Source organism: Mandrillus leucophaeus, unplaced genomic scaffold, assembly GCF_000951045.1.
Source record: "Mandrillus leucophaeus isolate KB7577 unplaced genomic scaffold, Mleu.le_1.0 Scaffold176, whole genome shotgun sequence".
NCBI lineage: Eukaryota > Metazoa > Chordata > Mammalia > Primates > Cercopithecidae > Mandrillus > Mandrillus leucophaeus.
In genome coordinates, this window is record NW_012101765.1 from 658,645 (window position 1) to 671,512 (window position 12,868).

At 36.2% G+C, this 12,868-nt stretch overlaps 1 protein-coding gene across 5 annotated transcripts in view; it reads right to left on the reverse strand.

Moving 5' to 3' along the window:
• Window positions 1-6,409: 6,409 nt before the first annotated feature.
• Window positions 6,410-12,868, reverse strand: part of CGGBP1 (CGG triplet repeat binding protein 1) — a 94,576-nt gene continuing 88,117 nt past the window's right edge. Inside the window, exons 1-4 of one of the 5 annotated variants that reach the window (XM_011977259.1) lie at window positions 12,803-12,868; window positions 12,391-12,595; window positions 11,643-11,743; window positions 6,413-10,471 (exon numbers count right to left, since the gene is read on the reverse strand). In XM_011977259.1, the coding sequence (XP_011832649.1) occupies window positions 9,945-10,448 (504 nt within the window). In that variant the 5' untranslated portion in view covers window positions 10,449-10,471; window positions 11,643-11,743; window positions 12,391-12,595; window positions 12,803-12,868 and the 3' untranslated portion in view covers window positions 6,413-9,944. Of the gene's footprint in view, window positions 10,472-11,642; window positions 11,744-12,390 lie in introns of all 5 variants that reach the window. The other 4 variants (XM_011977258.1, XM_011977257.1, XM_011977256.1 and 1 more) reach the window with 4 other exon arrangements.

Sequence of the window (12,868 nt, forward strand, 5' to 3'; positions counted from 1 at the left end):
CAGGTCTAATGCAGCAGGCATCCTGGGATATCTCTGCTTTGCTCTTTCTGAGGTGGTTAATATTCATATTATAAATATAATATAAAATCACACTATATATTTAAAAACAATATTGAGAAAAGCACTATACTTCATAATACAACTCTAGATACCAAAACACCAAATAGGGCACTGTGATTTATATTTATGGAGCAATGCCTTCATATTATTAAAGAAAATTATTTTCGGTCCACTTAGCCAAACTTTTAATTAATCATGAGGGAATAATGAAGCTATTTTCAGTCACACAAGATATTAAGAAATATCCCTTCGGGGTCTTTCTCAGGAAGCTTTTGGAGGATATGCTTATGCCAAGCAATGGATTAAGCAAGGCATAGGATCTGGGATACAGAAAAGGAAGGAACTAGCCAGAAAAGCAGTAAAGCAAAAGACATCCCAGGATAACCACTGTATTAGACTTAGAGGAAACCAAGTTCAGAATTATAAGCAGGAGGAAAGAAGGAGACAGGGGGCCTCAGGAAAGAAAAAAAGGAATTTATAGTTTAATTGACATATATTAGTGTTTGGAAAGATTATTTATAGGTGTTTGCCATATCTGTTGATGTATTTGGAGAAAATAGAATGCAAAACAAAGGGAAAAAAGATAAAATTATTAGATTTAAGAAAAATTATAGGAGACGGGAAAAAAATCACAGTGTACTACTTGGTTCGATGGTGAGCAATCATTTACATGGCCATAAAAACTGAAATACTGCCTACTGATTTTAACTACATAAAAATCCTATAGTGAGAAAAATGTGGGATGATAATAGTAGAAAGAGAACAAAATCTTCATTTTAAGCATCATGTGTAAAACTGATAATTCAAAAATGGTAGTATAAGCATATTATTTAAAACTATGAAAGTAAGTCCAGGTGCAGTGGCCCATGCCTGTAATCCCAGGACTTTTGGAGAGAGAGGCAGAAGGACAGCTTGAAGTCAGGAGTTTGAGACAAGCCTGGGCAGCAAGCCAAGATCCCCCTCCCCAGTCGCCGGCCTATATGTACACCATATTTTAAAAATTAGCTAAGCATGGTGGCATCTGCCTGTAGCCCCAGCTACTTAGGAGGCTGAGGTGGGAGGATCCCTTGAGCCCAGGAGCTCAAGGCTACAGTGAGCTATCATTGTGCCACTGTATTCCAGCTTGGGTGACAGAGCACAGGGACCCATCTCTAAAAAGAAGGAAATAAAAAGTGAAAGTAAGTATCAGAAGAAATAGCAAAATGAGTTTAAAACAGGTGAATGGGGAGGCAGGGATTACTGATTATAAGTCATTTAGCATTATCTGATTTTTTTATCTGATATTTTTGCTAAAACAAGATGTGCACACAGTTTAAAAAATCAGATAATGCTAAATGACTTATAATCAGAACTGTGTGCACGTCTTGTTTTAGCAAAAATATCAAATCTAAAAAGAATACAGGTGCAAATAAAATGATACCAAGATATGCTGAATACAATTTTAAAACAGATTTGTAAATGTTAGTTCTTTCCTAAATGTGGCATTGATATGGTTTGGCTCTGTGTCCCCACCCACATCTCATGTCAATTTATAATCCCTACATGTCAAAGGAGGGACCTGTAATCTCCACATGTTGAGGGAGGGAGGTGCTTGGATCATGGGAGTGGTTTTTCCCATGCTCTTTTCATGACAATGAGTGAGTTCTCACAAGATCTGATGGTTTTACAAGTGTTTGACAGTTCCTCCTTCATATGCTCTCTCTTGCTTGCTGCCATGTAAGATGTGCCTGCTTCCTCTTCTGCCATGATTGTACGTTTCTTGAGACCTCCCCAGCCATACCGAACTCTGGGTTGATTAAACCTCTTTTCTTTATAAATTACACAGTCTTGGGCAGTTCTTTATAGCAGTGTGAAAACAGACTAAAACAAGCTAATGCTAACACATTGGTACTTTATATAGCCTTAAGGAAACAATAAATTGATCGCACACACACACTTATATATATATAGCATTAGCTTCATGGTTAATAGCAGTTAACAGACACAAAAGTCAAGGTGACAGACATTACTATTCACCTCATGAGTTAAAGGTTAACTGACTAACAATAGTGGCAAAAAATTTTATTGTAAAATATGTTTCTATAGACATGTAGAATCCAGAGACATGAGCATGTATGTCTTGATGAAGATACTAGATGCAGCATTCTGGCAATATTTGAAGACTGAATTACAAAAATCTGCTTCATTTCGTGGATGTACCTAAAAGTTTGGGCCAAAGGGGCAGCATTTAGAATCTGCAAGGGAGAGGAGGAGCCATTAGGAGAGAAAGAAGAAAGTAATATAGGAAAGAAAGATTAAGAACGGACGGCCATTCGTATAAGGAAAGAAGGCACCTTGACTGTGTCATATTACCACTGCTACACTGAGTAGTAAAGGAACTAGTATTTTATCTCTAAGCAAGGAGATGCTAGGTGATCCCTCAGCAGGAAACAACACTCAAAGGACTGTACATTCTGAATTAGCAACCTTCCTGGAGAGGAAGATGACAAATGATTACCAGGTATGAAGTTCCAATCCTTATCTGATACTGATTTTCTGAAAAAGAAAATTAAGGTGGCACATAGAAATTGTTGTAAGTTGTAAAGAATCACCTGATGATATGTATGCCATTGATCTTATTCCCATTGACTAGCAGATTTTGAAACCTATCTACAGGGTTTTAGTAGTGATTAAATTTGTGTTTGTTATAGGCATTATTAAAGCAGAGTGGAGTAATTCATACAATTACTGTAAACATCTAGAAGGCATAGGCTATTTTTAGAGTAAAAATGCAGGAATAATAAAGTCATAGCTTTGAAACTGACTCTGCTCCCCAATTACCTGCTTAATAATGAAGGACTTGGAAAAAATAATGATGCCTTAACTTTTTAAAGGTGCAACTTAATTTTATAAAAGTATTCAAAAAAGATACTTAAAAATACTTGCTAGGCAGGGCGCAGCGGCTCACGCCTGTAATCCCAGCACTTTGGAAGGCCAAGGAGGGCGGATCATGAGGTCAAATCGAGACCATCCTGGCCAACATGGTGAAACCCCATCTCTACTAAAAATACAAAAATTAGCTGGACATGGTGGCGCATGCTTGTAATCCCAACTACTCAGGAGGCTGAGGCAGAAGAATCGCTTGAACCCCGGAGGAGGAGGTTGCAGTGAGCCGAGGTCGCACCACCGCACTCCAGCCTGGGGACAGAGTGAGATACCATCTCAAAAAAATAATAATAATTAAATAAATGAATATTTGCTCATCAATTAAAATTCTTACATGAAAATTAAAGAATTAAAATGATTTAATATTTTCATTAATAAGGTAGATGAATTATGTCATATTGCTATTCTTTACAGTTTAGATACCACTATTGTGTGAACAGGTTTCAATAAAAGTCTACTTTATATTTTGTGTGTGACAAAAATAATATGTAATTGCTTTAAATAAGTCAATCATACAAGAATGTATAAAAAGGCAGATGAATATTCTCCCCGCTGCCCCATTTGGTGTCACAACTTGCCTGTGATTTTAACATTCGGCGTGTGTCTGCTCATCTGGTACAAATATATTGCACTTATATAGCCTTGTTCTATTTTTTTCAAAAGTGAGAAAATACACTGTAATTTTTTAAGCTAGCAATTACCGTAGACATCTCTTCTGATCCATAATTTTAGGTCACTTAAACAGCTCATAACATAGATGTGTTATAATGTTTTGACCACTGTCCTACTGAGGGACATTCAGAATATTTGTAGTTGTTTACTACTATATTAAAATGAACTTCCTTTTACATATATCTTTACATATTGCTGTTTTATTTCTGTAGGATATATTCATAAAAGTAGAATTTGCACTTTGGGAGGCTGAGGTGGGCAGATCACAAGGTCAGGAGATCCAGACTATCCTGGCTAACACAGTGAGACCCCATCTCTACTAAAACTACAAAAAATTAGCCAGGCGAGGTGGCACACGCCTGTAGTCCCAGCTACTCAGGAGGCACAGGCAGAAGTTACAGTGAGCCGAGATCGCACCACTGCACTCCATCTCAAAAAAACAAACAAACAAAAAAGTAGAATTTACTAGATTAAAAATACATAAAATTGTCATTATTATCATCATTATTACTATTGAATAGGTACTACCTAAGCACGGTAAAAAGAAAAACATTCAAAAAGGAAAAAGGGATATAAAAACCTAGTCTATTACACACCGATTCCTGTTATATTTTAAAAGTTTGGAGAGGCCAGGAGCGGTAGATCACGAGGCCTCCGCAGGTGGATAACAGGTGGATCACGCCTGTTATCCCAGCACTTTGGGAGGCCAAGTCGGGTGGATCACGAGGTCAGGAGATCGAGACCATCCTGGCCAGCATGGTGAAACCCCGTCTCTACTAAAAAGTACAAAAAATTAGCTGGGCGTGGTGGCGGCGCCTGTAGTCCCAGCTACTCCAGAGGCTGAGGCAGGAGAATGGCGGGAACCCGGGAGGCGGAGCTTGCAGTGAGCCGAGATGGAGTCACTGCACTCCAGCCTGGGCGACAGAGCGAGACCCCGTCTCAAAAAAAAAAAAAAAAAAAAAAAAAAAAGGTTTGGAGACTATATCATCTAATATACATACTAACCCAGACGACTGAATTATGATAATCATTAATGTGTCAATAGATACACCAGTGACTATCTTGATATCAAATATTCAGTGAAGTGCCTGTCTTACTGTATTTCAGTAAAGTGTCTGTGGCAGGTTCTTACTTTACAAGCATTTAAATTGGTCACTTACATCACCTAACAGATTCTGAAAACTATTATTTTATGGATTATATAGACTACCAGATTTTCAAAGGAGAGACAGACCTTTTAAAAAATCTGCAAATTTTGAACTTTTATTGCCCTTCCTATACAAAATGAGAATCCAGATGAACCAGTGATAACTATTTACTGGCAACAAGTTTCATGATGAATGCTTAAAGGAGCTGCCTAGAAAAAACAAAGACCTCCCTAATCACCGCCAACCCCCCAGGGTCACTATATGATAACAATGACCCCTAACTAGAATGCATGCTCCTTAAGGGCTGGGATCATTATTTTTTCTGCTGTATCCCCCAGTGGCTAGTGTCAGAGACAGAGATTCAGTAAATACCAGTTGGTTGCATATTATTCAAATTTGGCCAAGAGCTTGAGGACACGGGCTTTCAAATGATCTGATTCCAACATTTAAGCAAGGAAGAGCTAAGAAGCATTCACTCTAAATGGTATACATAAAAACAATTGAAAGCAAGTACCATATGGGAAGGGTAATTCGTTAGAAGTGATGTTATTCATATGATGCAAATCACACATCACATCAAAGTCTTGTTCTACTTCCTAGTTTTAGCTTTTTAGCTTTCCACAGTGCTAGGGTTAGCTAGTCTGATCCCAGAAGTATCCTTGCATCATGACCTATCACAGGTACATAATTCAACTTAATTCACACATAAATGGGGAAAAAAAAGAGAAACTTATAAGACTCAGAGGCACATTCAATAGGTTTACATTTAATAAAGGTTGTGGTGAGACACTTTAGGAAAAGTGAAGACAGAACTCTCATGGTTTGGTAATATTAAATTGGAAGCAGGGCCGGGAGCAGCAGCTCACGTTTGTAATCCCAGCACTTTGGGAGGCCAAGGTGGGCGGATCACCTGAGGTCAGGAGTTCGAGACCAGCCTGGCCAATATGGTGAAACCCTGTCTCTACTAAAAATACAAAAATTAGCCAGGCGTGGTGGCACATGGCTGTAATCCCAGCTACCCAGGAGGCTGAGGCAGGAGAATCGCTTGAACCCGAGAGGTTGAAGTTGCAGTGAGCTGAGATTGCGCCATTGCACTCCAGCCTGGGGGACAAGAGCGAGACTTCATCTCAAAAACAAACAAACAAACAAACAAACAAATAAATAAATAATAAACTGGAAGCAGAACTATTGACTTAAGACCCTTTCTGCCATTTTGAGTCCAGAAAAAAATAAAAACTGCCTTTTTGCCAAACAGAAGTGATTAGTAGCAGGTTTTCCCTCAAAATTATGTCAAATTGAAATATTTTTGATTTGTATGCATTTTTTGTTACAAGTGGTAATGAGGATATAGCAGTGAAACTTACAGATTAGGTCCTTTAATAACTAATACTTCCAAAAGTAAAAAAAAAAAAAAACAAATATTTCCAATTAAAAGCAATGATTAAGCTTAAATAGTCTCTATATAATTTGGGAGCAAAAGGGGTATCTGTAGCTATGATGTGAATCTGATTTGACAGATTTTATACTTTTACACTGAGTTTAATGACTAATATTATAAAAGGGAGCTATAACTAGTAGAAAAATAACTCAATAAGATTCTGCTCTTTTGGAATCAGGAAATATATTTGTCATTGACTCACAAAACAAAATGTGCTTTCAAAATCTTTTGAAACAATTTTTCTGAAATTTATTTCTAAAAGAGACAAAACTTTAGAAGTGACACGTTTATACTAAGCATACATGCGTGAGCAAAAAATAAGCACGGAATACAAAAATGAAATAGTAAAATTTTAATACAGTATTCTGAATACAAGTAGAATACCACTAGATAAGATTTGTATTTACCTAAGAAATCTATGATAGTATGGGTTGAGATAAACCAGTTTAGGATAGCCACTTCACTATTCACATTTTAATCAGTGCTGACCAGAAGCTACAACAATTTATTTTAGGCTAAGAGTTGCAATAAAATCATAGACCCAATCTTCCTTGTTATGAATCAAATGAACATGTTTTAAGGTGATTTGTCACTTAATGGTAGCTGGGGTAAGTCATACAATAGAGAGCCCTTACACAGACTAAGCACCAAATGATGAACTGTTTGTGGCTTTTGTTTTGGGCTATCTTAAGTTTTATTTTGTGTTTTCCATTAACATTCATGTGCAAATTCTTACAGGCAAAATTTTAACATGGAAGTTTCAGCTTGGAGATCTTGCCAACTGCACTTACAACAGTTTTAAAGCAACTGACACTTTCAGAACAATCTCAAGCTCAATTGGTTACCATTACAAGATGCAGAACTTTTTCTTTAATGTTTTCTGGTCCCTGAAAATTCAATAGGGCCAAATGCATTAACTGGAAATAGCATTTTTTAAAGTCTTAATCAAAGATGATAATGGATAAAACAACTATATAGGCTCTCATACACAATCTTTCTAAATTTTCACCCTGTAAGAAATGATTACAATGTCCTTCAGGCTTGTTATACACCCCCACAGAATCAAAAAGAAAGCCAACAAAGAATTTAACATTTCAACAAGCTAGGAACTATTTACTGTAAGCATATCGTGAAATTCTGGAAGACATACTATCAATACTTTGAGAAAACACTATTAACATGTGTTGAAGAAGGCAGTTTATAAATGAAACATTACAAATCTTATGCTTATGCATACAACTTATAAAATAGAAAAAAGTTGCTATTTTTCCAATAGTATAGCATCACACTAACACTATATAGTTAAGATTGAAAACTTCTGTACACACGTTCACTACACCTCCAAAGCAGCATATGCCCCTTAGACATCCTCATTTGTTATCTAACATATGCCAATCATGGTTTCAGGGATTTGTATCAGTTTGAGCAGGCTACAACAATCATTCTGCCTTATTTCTTTAACTTTAGACAAAGTCAATTAGTTTCAGGGAACAAAAGTTTCATAATCAATGAAGAAACATTAATACCAAATCCCCACAAGATGGAAAACATTTCTAAGGAGAGGATATAATCCTAACAGAATGGACCAGGCCCCTAGGTACAGTGAATGTGGGAATTAGGAGTCTGAAAAATACATTAAGGTATATAAAATTTAAGTGATTATCAAATCAGTAGTAACTACTAGAAACTTAAATATGAATTATTGATGTTTTTCTAATGTAACATCATCCAGTTTACTGCTTAGGACCACTCTCAAAGCTGATCTGCCATTACATTTTGCCATTAGTGCAAATGAATACCCAAATAATAGGGAGCAGTTTCAATCACATGGAATTTCAAAAAACAGAATGATTGTATATCTAACTTTTTGTATTCTGAAAATAGTGCTATAAAACTCAATTATTCCTAGCTTCTAAAATCTACCATCTTGGATAGTTCAAATTAAACATGGTTGCCTGCAAATTCTTTTCTAGAGGAAGTAAACGCAAAACACATATGGTTCTGTTTTGCTGCTGGTCTCCTCATACACGTGCTTCATCAATGAGAGCACTACTCTAGGCATGCATTTATTATACTACTTTAACATAACTGAACATAAGGAATCCTTAACAGTTCACATTTTGATAAGTGATTTGTTTTGGTGGCAGGCTTATTTTTTAATGAAAACAAAGCAAATCTCTGAAGTTAAATGGCCAGTTTGACAACCTGAATTAGAAACTTAAGTCTGTAAAAAAATCTTAAGACATGGAAAGCTGTTACTGAAAAATACACAATCTAACTTTTTTTCACTTTGGCTTTTTCTTTTATAAATGAAGATTTGTGGTAAAAGTCAAAGACAACGCCAAGTCACATAGGGCATCATTTGTCACTGCTTTGTAATAGAAATATATCTCATAAGTATTTTTAACTTGAATTTCAAATAATTTAAGATTTTTTATTAAAGCTCTAGTCCAAGTTTCCAGCTGTTAAATTTTCAAAAAATATAATTTGGGTCTCTGATAGAACTTAGCTAGGCTAAGCTACTTGGATAACCTTACAGGACAGTGAGGTTCAAACAGAAATCATTTCCTGAACGTGGTTGATCTTTAAGAGAACAATTTCCTCACCCAAACAGTTATGCAGGATACTGCCAGATCTCCACTACAAAAAACCTGCCAGAATTTCTAGACAATTGTTTACCATCCATGTTAAAAACCTTGTACCACCGGAGGCAAAGCAGATAAAGTAAACTTGTTTCTAGTCTATTCACCTAAATAAACTCATAAAGTCGTATAGAAAAATGAATAGAAAGTAATTTTATCTGATCTGTCAGCCAAAAAAATCATTACTAATTCTCTATAAAAAAGAGAAAACTCAACCATAACATGTTTAAATAAAAATGCCAACATTGAAGTCTTTTAACAGCAAGACATAGAAAAAAGTTTGCAAATGCAAGATGATGCTTAAAATGAAAGCTATGGTTTGAAATTAGTATTCATAGTAAGAGACTAAAATCTTGTCACTGCAAAATTCCCCTTGGCTTTTGGCATCGACATTGAAAGATTTTAGTCTTTTGGTCACTTGAAGCTGCTACAAAATACAACAATAAGCCTTTAAAATGGGGGCAGGGGAAGTATAGAATTGAAAGACAGTTAAGGTAACTACATCATATACAAGTAAAACGTAGTTTGAAATAAACAGTCATTTCTGCTAGGGATCTGAAGATATAAGAACAGTTTTCCACTATCCCTTCCTTTTTGAAGAGGATCCTCTAAAGAAAATAATTCCTATAAGTTACTGTTAAGTGGTGTTGCCTGGCAGCAGCTTCAATAGGCTAGTTTCAGCAGTCTTCAATCCAAGTAATTAAGTAATCTTACAAGGAATAATCATACATGGCAACAGGGTAAAAAAGCAGGGCAGTTCTTCCATGCACAAACATTTCAGGAGAAAAACCATTAATTTTAAAGATAACCATCAGGTTTCAGGTATCCTAGCACACTCTAAACCTAGGTTTTGCTTTATACCATTGGTGACTAAAATTAACAATAAGTTTTGCAGTGAGGTGTTTTGTTTTGTTTTTTTGCCTGCAACTATATACACATTGCAAAACTATTCTGCGTCACATGATTTTAAATGAAATAAATACAAAAATGAAACACACAATCAACACATAACTTTAATACTCCACATTTATCTTGATCACAATGGTGGTAACCTCCTAGTCAACAATCTTGTGAGTTGAGGAGTTGATTCTCATTCTCATATCCATCAGGAAGATACGCCCTCCGTAGCTGGTCTGACTTAGGTATGGAGCCTCCATTCTTCACATGGCGAGATAGGAAAGCACGGACTGCTGGGTGATCAGCCTTCTCAAGTGGGATGTTGGCTTCCAGGCACATTTTCACAAAGTCCTGGATAACACTGACTTTCTCTGTTTGCGCAGTACTGTTGCACTGAAGAGATGCAGTTAGGGGCCTCTGCTTCTTTCTCACATTCTGCTCTTCAAATTCTGCCTTCCTCTTGGTATGAGTCTTTGACTTGAGGTGGTCACTAATGGCAGACTTGCGAACATGATTCAGAACCACATTGCAAGAAGTGCAGAAGAGTTTTCCTCCATCCTCATGCAGCTCACCTCCAAACTCAGTGACTCGATCCAGGGGAGTCACATACAGAGCAGTCTTAGAACGGTTTCGAGCAGGTGGTGCTGTTACTACAAATCGCTCCATTCTGACTCTAAATAAATATGGTTCTTTCAAGACAAAAGAAACAAAGATAAGTATTATAACAACAGTTCATTCTGGAACAATAAAAGGCAGTATATAAACACTTTAAGATTAAATACTTCAAAACAACTTAAATTAGTAGACTGTGTGTCTATTAATCTTAGCTTACCTGAAATATATAAGGAAAGGCAAAACTAGAACAAGTTACTAAGCAGTAGCAATCAGGTCTATTCCTTGATTTTTATGAAATTCAAATAAATTAGACTATAAAGAAAGAACTCAAACTATCCCAGATGTCACTATTATTTAGGGAAACCTAATAACAGTCAACATTTAGGATATAAATTACATTCAGGATATAAATTGTATTAATCTCATCCAATTTAGATATGCATTCAAGTTCAAAAGAGTTTCTTTCCTGTCACAATTCTGGGACAACTGAGTTTAGAAAACTGTGGACAAAGTTTTTCAAACAGGTGGGCCTAAAAACTGCCATAATTCTATATGAAGATGAATATAATTTCCAAAACTGTTCTGAGTAAAAACCACAAAAAAAAAAATTTAATTAACAGCAACAATGACATTAAATTGTAAATCCAAAATACACAGTTCAAAGTAAGTTATTTTGTAATGCATGTATACCTCTGTTTTCTAAAAGGTGTTACGATATGCAGTCTTATTTCTCCAATACTTTTTTGTTTCCTTTTCCCATTAAAATTAGTAATTACATTTAACATTTACTTCACTTATTAACTAGTAAGAACAAAATCAAGAACATAGTGTCTAGTATACAGCAGAACCTCAATTAAAATTTGATGGAAAAAGTGAGTACCTTCACTATTTGTCCAAATATTTATATTTAATCTAGAAGCAGCCTAATAATTTCTCAATTTACAATAGTAACACACTTTTATGAGCACTGCACTAAATACCAACATCACAGCCTTATGGGCATTGAAACCTTTAGATAATGAACATATTTTGGTAGGTGACAAATCATCAAGTCTTAATTGTTCCCTGGCCATCCCTTTGGGCTCTTACAATAACCAAGACTTAAGAAGTTAAAGTGAATTTGATAAAATTCAAGATGGAATTCTGTCTGCATAAATATGATAGAGAAATAATTCTAAGTGTGCTCTGAAGAATTATGCTTTATAAGTGTAATCAGAAACGATAGAGTATTCAATGAATACATACTAGAGAATAGCTGGGTAACATGAACTCTGTTTCAAAAGAACTTTATTTGCCAACGTATCAGACATTCATGGACACAGAAGATTAAACATTCCACAGAAATTCTGAAAAGTACGACAAAGTATAGGTTTTAATAGATTTACTTTTATTTTTTCCACTTTTTTTTAAAATTGCATAGCTCTCATTTGCCAAATATTGTGTTAGGCTACAGGTTTGCAACGGCAGAGAAGACAGCTATGATTCCTACCTAATACTTACCATTACACGTTTATATTCTAAGTAAATGGTATGTGTTTTACACTCCCCCGACAAATCAGTACCAATTATGATTAACGGTTCTAACCTAGTTGTGGGAAATATTAAATATTTGTGCCCCGTAATACGTAAATCTTACTTTCTACGTAAAAAGTCTTGTATCTTTAAACATTTGGATTTCAAAAACAATAAGCATGTAATTCTTTATAGCATAAAATGTTCAAACATTTGTGCTAATGTGAAAGGCCTATACTTTCCAATGTGTTTGTAATTTCAAAAAGTCTGTCTGTGTTACTGCAGAGGCAAATTTCCACCCAGTAGAGGATGCTCGAGTTTACACACCCAAAGAACAAAAGTGTTTTCAGTAGAAGATAAAGACATTTTCAACAGATGAAGAAATTAAAAAGTGGAGGAATTAGCCAACAAAAGAGAAAAAGCAAATCATTTACTAGATCAAAATAAAACTCATCATAAGTTTTCAAGTTTAAATGTTTACCGGATTAGTTTCCAGTTTTTTTCGTCTTGATACTTAGCAGGGAAGGGTCTCCAGAGCAAAACCAGAGACGCATCAAATCCTGGCACTTTCCGTTTGTTCAACCCCGGAGATGCCTTCAAATCAGTTTTTCAACAAGTGGTGGTGGGGAAATAGTTTCTGGGCTTACACTCAATTTTCCCTGCGGTGCCAGGAAGTCATGCCTTTACTGTAAAACACGAAAAACAAATGGAAGGAAAAAAATGGGGGACGGAAGGAGGGCGACTGAAAAGATGAACAAGAACGTCAACAACTGCCACCACGAAGGTGTTTCTAAAACCACTTTATAGGTAACTCCACACTACACACCCGATCCCAGCGTTTACCCTAACACTTCCCCTCCCATGTCCTCCTCCGTGGTCCGCCCGCTTGGCACCTCCTCCCGCTCCCCAGGCCTCAGGGTTCGGGCGGGGGCGCGGGAGAGGCGGGGCGCGGGACGTTC